Source organism: Oreochromis aureus, linkage group 5 (assembly GCF_013358895.1).
Source record: "Oreochromis aureus strain Israel breed Guangdong linkage group 5, ZZ_aureus, whole genome shotgun sequence".
In the NCBI taxonomy this organism is placed as follows: Eukaryota; Metazoa; Chordata; class Actinopteri; order Cichliformes; family Cichlidae; genus Oreochromis; species Oreochromis aureus.
Genome location: NC_052946.1, coordinates 32,955,109 through 32,972,190, shown reverse-complemented (window position 1 = coordinate 32,972,190; position 17,082 = coordinate 32,955,109). Strand labels below are relative to the sequence as shown.

Here is a 17,082-nt window from a genome sequence, read left to right as displayed (position 1 = left end):
GCTTTAAGTCAAGCGGCAGTCAGATAAGCGCCACCCCCTTAAAAAAAAGCCAGTGGAAAATTCCAGTTACTCAGGCCCTCAGATATATTAGCGCTTCAACTAGCGGAAGAGACAGAAGTACTGACTATTCGCTCGAAACAATCAAACAAGCACCACTGCGAGATCATTTATTTGGTAAGTTGAGCCGTATTAATTTATATTCAGTTAGTTTAGAAATTGTTTTAAATTCACTGCTTGGCTCTTTGTCTCCAGTTTATTCGTTATTTCTCATAACGTTGGTGAATGAATGGGCGTCTCAATGACAGTAGCCTTCAAAAGCCACTTTCTTTATGTGGAACTGAAAACAATGCGGTAGTCAAGATCTTTTTTTCCAGAGCGTGTATTATAAATAGTATAAACTCCATTGGCCAGTGCAGTTTTTTAAATTATAATTTTTAATGCAATGACTCTGTAGTGGGATATATTTGCATGGAAACGCCATCTCGTTGATTTGTATAGATATTATCCCTGGTAACTCACATTAATACAACGTATCTGTATTTCGGCCTGCAGAAAGAGTTACTTAGAAATTCAGCAGTAGCCGCCAGATTTGAATCTTAACTTTATGAACGATGGTTACGCCCATATATGGAGTGCTGGTATGTGAGCTTAAACACGCCCACGGGTTGCACTACTCATAGTGCAAGTATAGCACATCCGCTGCATCATGGTCCTGTGACTGTGAGGCACATAGATAACCTAAAGTCCCTCGTGGGTGGGATAAGCTTCTCTGTAAGGTCTGTGACTACTTGGAAACCTACTTAGTAACTCCCTTTACTTTCTCTGTCTAGGACTCTACTCATTCACCTCACTGAAGAACACCTGAACCTACATCACCTGATTTTTGCTTTTACTTTTTTATACATCTTCCTTTGTCACTTTTTCAAACCTTCACTTTATCATGTCTCAGCAGCAGATCAGGTAAGCTTTGTGCATTCTTTTATTCTGTGTATATGTGGTATAGTGGTATAAATGTTTTCATTATTTCATAATGGTTAGACAATCTTGGTGACTTGTTTTAGCATGATTTTCTGCTTTTGTGTTTCATGTAATTGTAAACTGATGATCTTTGGAGTATACCTTTTTAGCATTCTAAACAGTTTATAATCATAGTCTGTCTTTCAAAATTCTAAGAATAAAGACAGCATCATTAAAGTTGTGACTTTATTTATTTATTTATTTATATTTTGCTGTCTCTTTTTAGCCTCCCAGCCAAACTCATTAATGGCGGCATTGCTGGCATTGTTGGGGTTACTTGTGTCTTCCCCATTGACTTGGCAAAGACCAGGTTGCAGAATCAGAGACGAGGTCAGCAAGTCTACAAAAGCATGTGAGTATTTCTGCTTAATGTTTATTTGTGCAACACACAACCCCTAGGTATTATACCTACCACGCCCTAGTGTAAGTCAGGGCTATTCATACTGATCTCACAATGACAGCTGTGCATTGAATTGTAATGACTGTGTAGGTTTTAAGAAATTCCTCTCCAGTGAGGTCATTTTACTCACTTTACATGGCTTTATAGAGTGGAAATTTACTGAACTGCGTCCTCTTGTGACACTTAAATTTCCTTAGTCCAGCCCCTGTTGCCTCAATGAACTATTGGCGTGTTTTGTCACACCGGTAATATTTACCTTGCTTTCTTCTGTAGGATGGACTGCCTTGTCAAGACAGTTCGATCAGAGGGATACTTTGGAATGTACAGAGGTAAGGCTTGTACATATCTGAATATTAAGAAGCAGTAGGATAGCAGAGGTAGAAGTTCTGCAAGAGGATTAAATATAGGAGAGGGTAAGCTCTCTGTTGTGAGGTTAACATTGATACGGTTACCACTGGGCACACTTGTTGTTTTAACAAGTAGTGAGAGACTGCATTTTAGCTGTGTTTGGATGCTTTAGAGATATATATATATATATATATGTGTATCTTAGTCCAGTTGTAAAGGAGAAGTTGTCAAATTTGGTCTCATGCAAAGTATTACATTCACTGTAGTATAGTATGTAATATTGTACTTGTTAAAAGAGAGCACATTCTTTCATTATTAGTGTATCACTTATAGAAAAGGAAACATGAAGTCTGCAAAGAAATTGGAGACCTTTTAGTTTGGGTCTCAGTCTGTGTGAGGAATGTTTGTTTGCATCTGTGTTTTTCATATTACAGACTTGGGTCCCCCTGGGATATTGAAGGCTAGCCGATAAGGCGCAGCCACGCTGGAGGCAAATCATTAAATGGTTCTTACAATATTGCTCTATTTAAAACTCTAGGCTCAAGTTTTTGTTTTGCCATCTATTTGTTCTGTAATTTGACTTGTCAGTAACTACTTTGCTGTCTTCTTGCTGTCCTGTCCACTTTTGGATTATTGTTGTTTTCCGGACTATGAAATGTCTTTGCAGACTTTGGTTGAGCTTGCAAACAAATCTGTGGTGAACTAAAGAGAGATATATATCTTCAGTCCCACAGAACATTTAAGTTTGCTCAAAGTCTTCACACGCATAGTCAAGGATTCAGTCTGTCTTTTCTCTAACATTTATTTATTTTATCTGTCATCACTAACCTACTCACTGACATGCAACCTGTCACTAAGATATATTTCCTTTCTTGAAGTCTTCTCTACACAGTGTTCCTTGTTGTCACACCCTGACTCTGTTTACTTCATAGATTTCGTGTTTGCATCTTCCTCTGGATCTTCATCGCCCTATTGTTCCTTATGTTGTCTTGCTATGCTTGTTTCTCATTTTCCTCCTGATATTTTGTTTACATTCTTTTTTTTGTTTTGTTTTGTTTTTAATTGACATAATCCCCCTCCACAATTATTACTTAAGTTCAGTTAAGCTGTGTATATGTCTTGTCTGTGTGTAAATTAACTGTACAGTTAAGTCTTTACATTCTGATGTTGTAATGATAGTGGCGGGGAATGTTTTTGTACATGTGCTGGATTGTGTCTTCAGTGCTAACTTTGTTTGTTTTTTTTTCCTCAGGTGCTGCTGTAAATCTGACCTTGGTTACCCCTGAGAAGGCAATCAAGCTGGCTGCCAATGACTTCTTCCGGCACCACCTTGCCAAAGACGGGTAAGCATACTCATCATGTGAGAGGATCTTCTTGGAAATGGACTGAATTAATTAATTAATTAATTAATTTTAAGTTGGTTTACTTAAAACATGTCTGATCTTTTAACAGAAAGGGGTTGACAGTGTTCAAAGAGATGCTGGCAGGCTGTGGTGCAGGCACGTGCCAGGTCATTGTTACTACCCCCATGGAAATGCTCAAGATACAACTACAGGATGCAGGCAGACTGGGTAAGGAGCATGCAAAGCCCTTTTTAAATGCATCAGTGTCAGTAATTTACATTTATAGCTTTCTTCCTCATTTATAATTATATATCTTATGTGTTTTGTTTTGTTTTTTACACAGCGGCCCAACAACAGAAACCAGTCATGATGACTCCCACAAAGCTTGTGGCCACTAATGCCGTGCTCAGTCGCTCCTTCAATTCTGGCATGGTCATTTCTGCACCAAGAGCTGTGTCGGCTACACAGATCGCAAAAGAACTCCTCCAGACGCATGGCATCCAGGGGCTCTACAAAGGTCTGGGGGCCACACTGATGAGGTAAATCACCTCTACCGTCCTGATGAGAAGCTATGTGGGAACCTGACAGGGCAGTTGAACTTTGTACCAGGATTTTAGTCTGAAATTTTTTTGTTTACTTTCTTCCAGAGATGTCCCCTTTTCTATTGTTTACTTTCCATTGTTTGCTAATCTGAATCGCCTGGGCAAACCCAGTCCTGAGGAGTCGTCACCCTTCTATTGGGCCTTCTTCTCAGGCTGTGCTGCAGGATCCACTGCTGCGGTGGCTGTTAACCCCTGTGATGGTGAGGTGTTTTGTTTGTTTTTTTTTCCTTTTCTTTTCCCCCCCTCTTTTTTTGCCCCAGCTGGTTCACCCAGTTGTCTCCTGTTGAGTTTTCTTAGCAACACTGGAATTTTAACAATCCCACCCACCCCTCTCTCTCCTTTCAGTGGTGAAGACCAGACTGCAGTCATTGAACAAAGGGGCTAGTGAGGAGACTTACAGTGGAGTGGTGGATTGTGTAAGGTATGACAGTGAATCACTTTTACAGTTGTGTAAATTGCACTGTTTTTTTTGTTGTTGTTTTTTTTTCCTTTCTTTTTCTTCCTTCGTGCGTATGAATAAACACGTTCCTCTGTTTTGACAGTAAAATAATGCAGAAGGAGGGGCCCTCAGCATTCCTGAAAGGTGCCGGCTGCCGGGCTCTGGTCATCGCACCTCTGTTTGGCATTGTACAGGTTATGTACTTTGTTGGAGTTGGTGAATACATCCTTGACAACTCACCCCTGCGCTTCTTAGGACCATGAGACCTTATCATCATGCTGACTAGCTATGCATGGGACCTGGTAGAAGACCTAGCTGCTACGTGTATTCAGTTTACAGCAAGAAAAACAAGTAGACAGAAAGACCTATGATTTCACTATCTTTACGGTCAGAACATGGTGTTGCACTTAAACCCTTTTGTTACTTGTTCAGTAGGCTGAAGCCAGTGTTTGCGCTTGAAGCTGTTAGCTTTACTGCATTGGGGCCTTTCTTGACCCTAAACAGTTGTTTTGTTTCCCTCTGTGAGGGAAGGGAGCTTGCTCCAAAGAGACAGACCTTTTTTTTTTTTTTTCTTGATCACGACTTTTCTATTCTTTTTTTAAAACTTGTATTTGAGGTTATTTAAAGTAGTTTGTTATGAGAGTTTGTAGTACTTTATGTGTTTTTTCCTTCTTTGCTGTCTCATGTTGCTGAGCCTTAATCTAGAAACAAAAGTCTGAAAAGTGATTCACAGGGCCCAGTTTACACAACTTGCTGGAAAGGCTTTATTTGTGAACTGCTTTGTGTACATGTTTACTTTAAATAATCATGAACCTTCCTAATGAAATGGGGACCATACGGCTTACCAAACCATAAGCCGTGTCCTACACTTGACATTAGTGCTGTACTTGGTTAGTGCTATGTGAACTATCATCGGTCATAAACTTGAGATGCAATCATGCACATTTTATGTTTGTCCACGTACACAACACACTTGTTATATTTCACCTGAAATGTTACCCAGAAGGTCCTTTGTGATTCATGCCTTAACAAAGCAGTTTGAAATGTATTTTTGATTCTGCAAGGCAAAATTGACAGAATATAAGCATTATTACAGTTACTGTGAGCTTAATTTTTAAAAAAGGAAAAAAAGACTGTTACATACCAATGATTGTAATGGCTTTTTGTACTTGTGTATATTATTAAAAATTTGAAGTACCCAGTCTGTACTGATTGACTAAATACTGAGGGCTATGAAGGTATTCTGAATAACTGCAGTAGTTAAGAACTATTGCTTTATGACATATTCAGTAATGTAAACATACTACATTCGATTTTTCTAAATGTTACTTTACGAAGAGTCTGTTCAACTCTGGACTCCTGCTGACATGGGTGAATACTGATATCCTTAGTAAGGCCATCTCATGCACACACCCAATCAGAAGAAAGTTGCCTTGTTTCAGAGTGAATGAACTGAGGGGGGTGTACCAAGGCTCACCATAAACATTGTATTAAATAAATCAAATATCTGGAGTCCCAGATGCTGAAAATTGTTTTTAGTCAAATGACAGCCAGAACTTGAAGCACACAGCGCTATTTTCTTTACAAATTTGTATCATGCAATCCAGCTACAGTTAAGGCTGTGCTATTTTTGTTAAAAAGGCTGACTGAATCTGATCCACACATTCAGGAAGCTTTACCACCAGGAGGGCATCAAGTCACGGTTGAGTGAGTTCACACGCTGGGGTGAATGATTTAGTCTAACTAACGGCAGATCTCAGCAGAACAAGTGAAATCAAAACAATATTGAGTCACATTTTTCATATAAGAAAGTTTTTAAAGATATTAAGTGGATTAAGCAAAAAAACCTATTGGTTAAAGAGGGTTAAAGAGGTATATTAGCCTGCTTAGGTATAAATTTAAAAACCTTTACAAGTGTAAAGTCCACAGTGGGGTCAATTTCGAGCTGGTGGGCTGTGGACATTAGGTTTGGGTTTAAAGTGGTTTTCAAAGGTATTAAATATAACAGTATTTAACACCTACTGTCTTGCAGAAGACTGTTTCAGTTGGGGAAGTTGAAGTCAGAGTAATATTTCACTTTGACGGTTCATTATTGTTTTTGAAAATTGTAAAACATGCCTTGATGTGGTGGAATTCCCCACTTCTCTGTATGAGCAAGTACTAAGCAGGCCTTGTGTAGAGACATTTTGTCCAGTCCATGCAATATTTTTTTTTCACAAATCCCATGACACTTGATATTTTCTATAAACTTGATTTATAGACTATACTACCATCACTAGTATTTTCAGTAAATAGTATTATCGGTCAACATCCTTTAACTCTTGCTCTGTATGTGACTGAAATCTGTCATCCGTGGACCTAAGCAGAACATTGCTGAGGTGTTTAAGAACTTTACTAACCACAAATTACAATGAAGTTCCGCTCACCTTGTTCCACTTATAAGAAGCACACGTGTTATTCACCTCAGAGGACAGAAGTTGAAAACGTAAATAAAAGCACCCAATGTTTTTATTACGGTTAACAGTATGACAAACTATATTATTCTATAATTCACATCTTATTGGCACACCAACAAAATTTACATCCACAATAATTCACACAAAATGCAAACTAGCTCACTGTTACATCCCAAACATGCTCAAGAAGAGGTCAGCACAAAGCATTATTTAGCTGTCAGATGAATTTGGAGATTTACAACACCGCAGTTTATCATGAGACCATCCTAACCCTTTGGCTTCATATCATGTCTACACTTCAGCTATTGTGCTTTACGGTAGAAATACTTGAAAGTGGTGACAGGAAGCAAGCACTGGTGCAGTGTACATATTCAAATCACAAGATATAGGCAAACAGTCCAGTAGTAGGAGGCTTGACCGTAACTAAATAAATAGGCACATGACGGATTTTTACTCTGCACAGGCAGGCTAGTCCTCAAAATGCTAAAGCACACAAAGTGAAAATAAGGATCCATATTTACAGCAATACTCCCCAGTCACAACATTCCTGTGTCAAAGAAGGCTTTGTGTGCTGTGTTGCATCTACAACTGCAGCACTTTGGCCTTTGCGGAGCACCGGCAGTCTAACAAAGACATGTTAAAAGTGAGGAATGTCACAGAGTCGAGCTAAAAGCAAAGCACGTGTTATGGAAAAGAAGAGGGAAATAAATTTCAGTGCTGGTGGACTCAAGAAGAAGGTGTGACGTTAACGATCCAGCGTATCGTGTTGAATGTGGTCCGTGGATAAGTGGGAGCATTGAGATTTGCTGTTCTCTCTTTGTGATACTCGGAGGCCCTCCCCACCGCACTTGTTTGGACTAAGAGAAGTGACTGTGAAATGTAACTTTGGTGTTTCCCTTCCCATGCAGACAGGTTGATTATGAAGGGCTGTATAACCATATGATCAGGTGACGGTTGGGGGGGGGGTCAGCTCACCAATTATATAACCTCCCTGCTGTTTCTGATGGCACAACACAGGACCATACTGAAGATCATTCCTATAATCTGAAATCAGAGACACATATTGTGGTTACCTGAGGAATATCGGTCACAAATAATTAAAAAAAACATTTTTTTAACAACATAAACTCAAACTTTTCTCACCATTACTCCTGCAATACCAATCCCTATGTATCCAATGATATACAGCTTTTCATCGAAGAAGTCTGTTATTGCAGTCAGGCAGTCCTAATATCAAGCAAAAAAAGCAAGAAACATTCATAGTGATCATATTCTGCACACAGCAAAGCAGGTTCATCAAAGCAAATAGTGCTTCATTTTAAAATGGTGTTATACTGCCATCATGTGACTATGAAGTGTCACTGCAGGCAGAGGGGTTTACCTTGACATCTTCTGGAAAGTCTGCACACAATTCACCTTTTGGCTCCACTGTGGAAGCTCCACAACAGTTCAGCTGCAAATATAATTAAAGTAAAAAAACACAACATGATTTTAATGGTATTGATTGCAACCATGAACATGAGGGCGAATTTTTACTCACAGCTTTATAATAACTCGTTACTATTGCAGTTCCGTTTGGACTGGTGTCGACGGTGGAGCTGCTGTAAAACTTTTGGACTTCTTCAGAAATCTGTTATTAAAAGAAGAAGAAAGGTTGTTTGTTATGGGATTTTTAAAAAACTGAGAATATTTTTGTTATTTTTGCATTTAATCATCAAATAACTCCACCTGTTCCTTGTTTAAGAATCCAAACACACCAGCAGTGACTTCTGCTCCAAAGATTATCACAAGGCAAGCAAAGAACTGCAGAACAGAAACAGGGACTATTATCGCCCTCTAGTGGGAGTCATCCACACAAGCCCAACACAAAAACTAATCAGTGATTGATTGATTTATTGGGGAAGAACTTTTGGCCAAACAATCTTGGGGGTTGTTCCTGGTGATTTCCTCTGAAATTCCTTAGAAAGAAATGCATAATTCTGCTCTTTTACACAAATGGAGAAAACAAGGGCCTTGTTGTAAAAAAAATAAATAAAAAAGATTACACTAAACTAAAGTTAATATTTGTCTATTATTCATTTGTTATTAGACAGCCTAATTCTATACATGTTTGCGATCATTCATCAGAAGCATGCACATCAAGCTATTTCAGTGTTAGTACCAATTTAACGGTACTATCAATTTAAGCCTCAATGAAACAAATATAAAAAAAATACAAATGCAATGAGAGGTGATGCTTTTGAGCACTTGAACCCACCAATGCAAGAAGACACTGAGACTCACGAATGGCCCCAAAACAACCTAAGAACCCCACGACCATCATCAACGCACCGGCACCAAGAAGGATGTACACGGCTGAGGAGAGAGACCAGACGATGGATCAGTGCATTTAAAATGAAAAAAAGGGGGGAAAAAAAAGGAAAATTCACAGCCATGTTTTATAAACAAGAAGATTGTGAAAGACATATGAGAAGAATCTGATCATGGTGTTCTCAGTATCACGTGGCTGCAGTTTATAGTTTCCACTGAGGGTGGCAGCGTGATGCAACGGTTGCCTTTGCTGGAGTAGAATTTATAAAAGGATTGTTTGTGTTGTGTTTGTAGGTGGAAGCATCTTTGGTAGCAGAACATCTCTGAATAGACTCCCACAATTCAGTTTATTTATTAGGCTACTTTAAACAAAGAATTTGAAGTCTTTCATGATCTGAAACATAGAATCTCTGGCACAAATGAATTATGTTCTTAATGTTACATTATAGCATCTCTGATCACTTAAAAAGTGGGTTGAACAAAACACAGTTCTGGACTCTTTCCTGCTCTGGGCAGCTACAGAAATAGCTTGAAGTCCTGTCCATATATAGAGTAGCTGTCTAAGGCATAGCAGAGTCTGTTCAAAATCATAATCAAATTTGAAACAAAACTAATAGGCCTAGAGAGCCCACTGAGAAACAATGCTTCCAATTTACTCTTTTGATGCATTAGTAAGGTTTCCAGTTACTTAGACTTTGTCCATTCATGCTCCTGCAGGGTGAAGCAGTAAACAGATGCCATCTGTCCTCCAAAATCTAATTTTCAGAGGGCTTGATTGCTGCAGATTTCAACTGCGTCTGCCACCATCTATGCGCTCCTCAAGTCTGAGTGACGTCACCCTCACAGTCTACTCCCCTGCTCCTAGTCCTTGCTACTGAGCCCCCTCACACTGTAACTATACACCAAGCAGGTCCCTTAGGTCCATGGTAAGGGCCTAATCGGTGACACAGGCAGCAACCACTGCAGCAATTTAATTAATCCACATGGGGCAAATGCAAGCTGTTGTTTTCTTGCTGTGCGACAAAAGGGAAGGTAAAGATGAGGCGAATACACTGCTGAGCTGAAGGGATCTAGAGGGATACAGAGCTTCAAAGAAAGTTGTCTGGGTAAGCAATGGAAAATATAATGGACCATGAAAGCTTTCAATTTATATACAAATGGTCTACACAGAAGTGATCTCAGCTGCTCATTTTTTCCCAACACTTATACACTGACTTTAATATTTGCTCTTTGCTCTTTACTTATTAAATCCAGAGATATCTACCATCTACCAGACACATGCCAAGTGCACTTCCTGCTTCACGTATCTTTTAGAAATACAAATTATTGAGTATAAACATCTGTAACATCTCTCAGTTTAGCTCCATCTCTATCTTATATACACATGTAATGGCTGTTTACACACTAGAGAGTAACAAAGGTGATAGAATGGAAAGTGAAACCCTCAGAGAGAATGCTGCCACTTTGCCTTATTATGGTATCACTCTGTTTAGTCTCATTGCTAGAAGTGGGAGCAACAGTCAGTTGTTTTGCCCAGGAAGCTTATAATGTTTGGCTGCAAAGGCACAAAGTGATCCTCTGCAGAACCCAAGTGTTTCCAGTTAAACGCCGGATTTATGGGCTTGTGTTGTCCATTTACAGAAGGAGGAATTGTGGGAAATCAGCCCATGCAGAGGCTATGGAGGTGCACTTCCATTTATTTCCCCGAAAGACAACAGTTAGTTTGATGACACTGAAGGAAACAACTGTGGAATTCACCACAAATAAGAAAACATAGCAAAATTTAAAAAAACACACACAAAAAACCCAAAAAACCCACACACAAGTAAGTCAGACTGTGGCTTGGTCAGCTTTCTGCTTGACTTCACTACAAAGAAATTCTTTGTATGCTATAACCTCAGTTTTTTCTAGAACAGAGACTAAGCTTAAGGGAAAACACTACACAGTGTAGCCCACATTGCTGGTTTATGTGGACTACCAACAAACTATCTTGGCGCCATCTTAACACAGCCACAAACATCTGCATTAGAAGGCAGGAGGAGTAGAAGATATATATGATGGAGACACGAGTTTTGGGTTTGGGAGCCCACTAGTATTAGAGGATCCCTACTGATGATACAGTAACAACTGATATCAGCCATGCAATTGGCTCATAACTGGCTGACAACTAGACCTGCCATCAGCATACTCCTCTACCCAGTTTGTGAAGCATGTTTGTCTCGTACAGTAGCCAGAAAAACAAGATTTCCAGATCACACCCACCCTCTGAGATTTTTTTTCCACACAGTTACAAATTAGTCATAGCATCTCGTTTTAGAGGTGGCAATAACAAACTCTCTGTCTAGCTCTCTCCTTCCCTTCTGAAGCCTTCCAGGGTTTCTGCCAGTTTTTTAATCAGCTATTTTACCTCCAAAATATTGATCAGACCAACATATGCTCCAGTCTTAACTGCACTCCTAATGTTCTTTAATCAAGAAAATCAAATTCACATTACATTTGATTTGCTAAACCTAAAGTGAGAAATATAATCACTGCAAATGGGAAAGTGAGGAGGGGACGGTAAAGAACAGTGGGACAGAGAATTTGATTAAAATGACTCATAATGATGTAACACAGTAACAGAGAAATTCCAGGATATTTGCATATCAAATAAAACCAAGCTGGAGAAAAGTTACCTCATCTGGAGTACACTGCATCAACAGATGACTTAAGTAACATGGTACTTTTTATTTTCTACTGTATCTTGAAATGTTTTATGTTGTAGTCTTGGCAATATGATCATAATTATAATCGAAAACACTGCCTTTGGTTGCCCTGTGCTGCTTCCCCCTCCCCTCTTCTGTGCTCTAATTTCATTTTTTACTAGGTTTGCCAGCAGGATATAGTCTTTTGTCACTGGCCCCACCCAACCTGCTACTCATGTCCTGAGAGAGGCAGCCAGTTCCACGAAGGCAAAGCAGAGAGCTGATGAAGTGAAGTCACCATTTTAGGTCATGGCTTAAACGGGAGTAACAAGAATAGGCTTCATTCTAATCATCAGCTCCCACACACTGTCAGAGAGAAGGCCTATTGTATGGAGTGCTGAACACTAGCTGTTTGTCTTGTCTACTGTATGTTTTAATAATCTACTGTGTGAGCTTTGCAAAGACACTCTTATACGATATTTCAGCAAACAGACAGAGCTGTTCATTAATCAGCTAAAGGCATGTGCATCGTTTGTACATTTTTCTGACTGGTCATTTTTATGTTATTTCAGTCGAATCAAAACCAAATAAGCATTTATGTCAAGATTTGAATTTCTTCGTATCCCACGAACAGGAGAATTGCCACTAATGGAAAGTTTCAATCAGTTTATCACATTTCACTTCCTTTGTGTGCATACTTTAGCCACTTCCAAAGTGAAAGTGAAGAATTGAGGGTTTCAAATGACAAATTCCTTTAAACAGGTCTAGTAACTGCGGACATGTTTTATTAAACAACTTTCCTTGTGGTTTGTGCAAAGAAGTAAAACATCTCGATGCGCTGAAGATAAAATGTGGCTGTTAAATGTCTCAGTGTCGTTAACACTAGCAGTACTTGAAGGGTTCTTCAGTCACAGTGGCAGTGGTGAATATCCTGGGAAATTCACCAGGGTTTGTAACTTTATCATTACATTTCATCAAAATACCCGTAAGGGACAACAGTAGTTATTCAGTCTCATCCGCATGTGTACGCATGTGTACACGTGTATTTACTTATCTGTATGTGTGATTTTTTTAGAGCATCTTTAAAATATTACACATTGAAAGTTTATGTGGATAAACATGTAGGGATGTAACATCTCATTTTCAAGGGGGTCCATGTCATCAAGATGGTGTAATCAAGATCCATCAAGATGGTGAACTGCTGAGAAGAAATGAGTACGAATAATTGGATCCATTTTAAATTTTAGCCTTTTTTATGTGATGAGATCAGATTTAAATCATCCACATATATTTTTTATTCTGCAGAGGATGAGACAGGCATATGCATGAGGCTATAGAATCTCTGACATACCTATGAAGAAGGTGTAGGGGGCGCCATCGCCTGTCAGGACCTCCACTGTGTTTGGGTCAAACCTAAGCCACAGTCCGACCGCCAGCACCAACAATCCAGACACCTGGGGATTGATAAATTATAAAATCAAAATTATTTGTGACTTTATAGTACTGCTGAATTCGATGACTGGTGAGTGGCAGTTCTTCTGTTTGTGCAGAAATAGTTTCACAGTTAAACAGTGAGCACTTTCATGTCTTTTTTTTAATCATGAGGTAGATACGATTCTACAGGTGATGCTAAAGTGGCTAATGATACTCACAGCCATTTTTTCCCCTCCTATTGAAAAACTTTCAGAATGTTGATGCTTCACCTCTCAAGAGACTGAGGACTTTTCAAACAAAACCAACTGGGGGGACAAAAAAAGTATCTATGCTGAGTAGCATCTTTCCTCTCCAGGACAGCTTGATTTACCATAACACATTTGATTGAAATCAGGTTTTACTCTGAGAAAATTAATCCTTTTGACCTCCTACATAACATTATTTAATTTAAACATCCAAGAACAAAGCCAGAAAGAATAAAGGACAAATGTGGATTAAGGGTAAAAGCTGTTGCATATGTCATAGTTATTTATTAATCCTAACCATATTTCTTATATGTTCTTTCAGGACAAGTATCACATGTTTAAGTAATATGCAGATGAAAAAAAATTCAGCTTCAAAATTTTGTAAAAGCATGGAATCCCACAGTTCTATGAACAAGCAACACTCTCTGTTTGGTGAAGATATCTAAGATCCTTTTCCTGACTTGCTCTTCAGATTCACCCAAACTAAAGAGTGGAAGTGTCTTCTGTTAGTGAAGTACTCTGACAATAAAATGATTGAAAATAAGGCCACGCTGCACCACAGCCCATGCATCCTCATGGCCCATCAAAGTACCACATTTGAACACAAGAATTAGCATCAGAATCAGTGGTCCATCTCCCATGGTGCATTTCAGCCACAGGCTGTGCCAGCCTCACAGTGCCTGGGTGATGTAACTCACACTGGCATTGGCTGCTTGTTGGCTCTGCACCCCAAAATGACAGCGTACTGTACGCCCCTTTTGGCTACAACCACAACAGCTCTGCTTTCAGTCCCAAAACTGCCAAACAAAGAGGCTGCTGTCACTTTGGATGACACAAGTGATCGTCTTACAGAGCACAAATGAGTCAATGCAGCCAGTTAAACTCACACTGTATCATTTAGCAGTAAAATATTAAGTATCTTTTGCAAGAGACCATAATGAAAACGAAACAAGAGTAAACCCAAACAGGCTCTTCGTTAATGACCTAATAAATTTATCTATTTATCTAAACACATCACTGATTGAAAATGATAATAGTTAAACAAGGGGGGGTTTCTTGCAGCCTCAAGTAGGAGCAGGAGTTTTCCTTGATGTTGCACTCTAAAACAGTGGTTCCCAAGCTCATGCCTTGATAAGTTTATGAGATACATTTGTGGGGTGAACAGAACAGAAAACAAAAAAGAGAAACCTAAACCTTATTGGAATGCTTATATTCTTTTATTCACACAGAATAATTAAAATAAAAGAATACAAAAAGAATGAATCTTGATCCAATGTTTAAGGTTGCATACTACAGCCTACATTCAAACTGACAAAATATTAGAAGCTTAAAAGTACTTCTCTGACACATTTAGCCTTCTAAATACCAAGAAAAAAAAAAACTTATGTCATATGAGAAGTCACTGGCAGAAAATCGAAAGTGAATTTGAGTCACAGGCAATCTTATCTGAGCAGGACTGCAGACCAAAACAAAAACCTTTCATGATGTTCCCCAAATAGATTAACCCTGCATGTAAAAAAAAAAGCACCCTTCACACTCCTGCAGCAGGAAAGTCACACCTCAACGTCAAATCATGAACTGGGATCTGTGTTGGAAAAGTAGCTCTGATGTATTTGTTGCAGCATGTACTTGGTGCAACAATAAATCATGACCAGCTCTAAAGCAGCAGCCGCTAATGAACGGAGATGAAAAGACGACTGGGTTATATAACTGAGGTTTGGTTTGAGAATTTTGGGAAACAGTGTGGAGTCAGAGGGAGACGGTGTGAACAGAGCAGGTGCATTGAGGCGGTCTGCCAGACAACATTAACTCCTAACTCTGTACGGAATAACAAAAGCGGTTGTATTTAAAAGCTATACCAAATAATATCAATAGACGGACTTTTAGCCTTCGGGACGTTGAACGTTTAAACAAGGCTGAGAACAAACAGGTTTTTCACATGGCAACTCCATGTCGCTTAAAAAATAAACCGAATCAATTTCACCTCCTAAAGAGAAAACAACAAAACATAAATAAATAACCATCAAACATCAAAAACGGTGATCCGGCTTTTTCAGACAGAAACAACGTTAATTCTTGGCAAACCGCTACCGAAGCGGACTTACCCAGAAGATGATGTTGAAAGCGAAAAGCAGATATTTCACACATTTCATCCCACCCTGCACTTTGCTCATGATGCCACCTGATTTGTCGGAGTGTCCGATCTATTGCGCGATTCCTTCTTATTTTGCAGCTTCTTCCAGCTGGACATCAACCCATGCAATGAAGACCTGCGCCGTTACGCCATCCAGACATGAAACATGCGCACAAGTGCTGCTGCACGCCGTCTGCACACGCCCATAAGCGTTCGCGAGTGCCGAGGTACCCAAGGTGGGGTTCGGGGACGATCTGGGATCCCTGAGAGAGCAGTGATAAAGACGGGTTCATTTGTGTGTGCGGCACCAATGATTTGGGGTTAAAATAAATAAATGAATAAATTAATGAGGGGAAAACCAGTGCTATGGGTTAACTAGTATTGTTATAAAGATAATATTTCTTACAATATGATTCGATCATTTTTTTTCCAAGTAAAAAGAATTATTTTGTAATCATGACTAAACACCGAATTACACAACAATACATGTATAACTGGTGAAAAAACTGCCATATGTTTGCAGTCTTTATTTTAAGTTCTACTTTTAAGTGAATATGGTAGATTTAAACTTCAGGTTAGTAAAGTCTTGAGGAGCTACTGCACATCTTGGCATAGTCTTGTTAGGATGCCTGGGTCATTGACCCAGAGGTTTTGAGTTTATTATATTATTTATAATTTCTAGTCTTTGGTTTCTTTGTTAGAGTTCTGTCTTTTGGTTTATGTCTCTGTGTAATCCTTAGTTGCTGTCTCCCCTGTCGGCTATATCCCCGTGTCCAGTCAGTGTCTGTGTCTGCCCTGGCCCCACGTCTCTGTTCCCTCTGTAGTGCCTGTCTGTGAGTCTGTGTCTGCGAGTTCAGTCTGTGTTACTTCCTGTTTTACTTTAAAGGTCCGGGTCTTATGTGAATGTGTCCTGCTTTGCTTTCTTGTCTTGTTAGTTCTGATTTCTCCCAGCTGTGCCCTCCTTCTGTGTCTTATTCCCCTCGTTACTTCCCAGTGTATTTAAACCCTGTGTTTCTTTGAGTCAGTGTTGTGTCGTCCCTCAAGCTGTGTGTTTCCTCGTGTGCCTCTCTGCAAACTGTAAGTTTATATTTTCCCGGTTTAGTTTTGTATGCTTTCCCCCTGTCAGCAAATAAAGCTGAGTTTTTTGAGTTCATCCTTTGAGTCTGAGTGCCTGCATCTTGGGTCCAACTCCTGCCTGCCACACAGCGGTTCATGACAAGTCTTTCATTACGTGTGACAGTATGACACTTTGGGTTCCACCACTTATGTGTGTGACCTTTACATTAGGCGCTGGACAAGAATTTATCATGGAGGCACTTTTAACGTTGTCCTCTGCCAGTCACTGATATCACTGTTTGTGTCAAAATAGCTTTTTGTGTGCACCTACAACACAGTGACCCAAGAAAGTGAGAGTTAAAATAAGATCAACAGAGATATAGCCAGGATTTTGGAGATATGTATCTGGTCTCTTATGTAGACCTGTTGTTCTTGTTAGGGCAGCATACAAAAAGTTTAGTGGTAAAACATGTCTCCATAACTTCTAACGACAAGAGTAAGACATGTTTGAAAATGGGCAATAGTTTTGACTTTAAATTAGATCCAAATGTAGCAGGTGCACGGTCTATAAATAGAAAAATTAAGCTTTGAAAGCCATGTCCAGTATGTAATCT

The 17,082-nt window shown here is 39.3% G+C and overlaps 2 protein-coding genes across 3 annotated transcripts; one reads left to right on the top strand and one right to left on the bottom strand.

The window, feature by feature from the left end:
- Positions 1 to 42: 42 nt before the first annotated feature.
- Positions 43 to 5,353, top strand: slc25a55a (solute carrier family 25 member 55a). Of its 2 annotated transcripts, XM_031736647.2 has the most exons (10): positions 43 to 174; positions 831 to 960; positions 1,244 to 1,369; positions 1,691 to 1,746; positions 3,018 to 3,108; positions 3,218 to 3,336; positions 3,452 to 3,647; positions 3,756 to 3,910; positions 4,056 to 4,131; positions 4,253 to 5,353. In XM_031736647.2, the coding sequence occupies exons 2-10, from the start codon at positions 941 to 943 to the stop codon at positions 4,410 to 4,412; spliced, it is 999 nt and encodes a 332-aa protein (XP_031592507.1). In that variant the 5' UTR covers positions 43 to 174; positions 831 to 940; the 3' UTR covers positions 4,413 to 5,353. The 2 variants fall into 2 exon arrangements, with proteins under 2 accessions (XP_031592507.1, XP_031592508.1); XM_031736648.2 differs by lacking the exons at positions 43 to 174; positions 831 to 960 and having other exon boundaries at positions 1,285 to 1,369; positions 2,200 to 3,108.
- A 1,282-nt stretch (positions 5,354 to 6,635) lies between these two features.
- Positions 6,636 to 15,588, bottom strand: tspan2a (tetraspanin 2a). The gene is made up of 8 exons (XM_031736670.2): positions 15,384 to 15,588; positions 12,951 to 13,053; positions 8,863 to 8,960; positions 8,334 to 8,408; positions 8,146 to 8,235; positions 7,987 to 8,058; positions 7,749 to 7,832; positions 6,636 to 7,649 (listed from the first exon to the last, which is right to left on the bottom strand). Exons 1-8 carry the CDS (start codon positions 15,450 to 15,452, stop codon positions 7,584 to 7,586), a joined length of 657 nt encoding a protein of 218 aa, XP_031592530.1. The 5' UTR covers positions 15,453 to 15,588; the 3' UTR covers positions 6,636 to 7,583.
- Between the last annotated feature and the right edge of the window lie 1,494 nt (positions 15,589 to 17,082).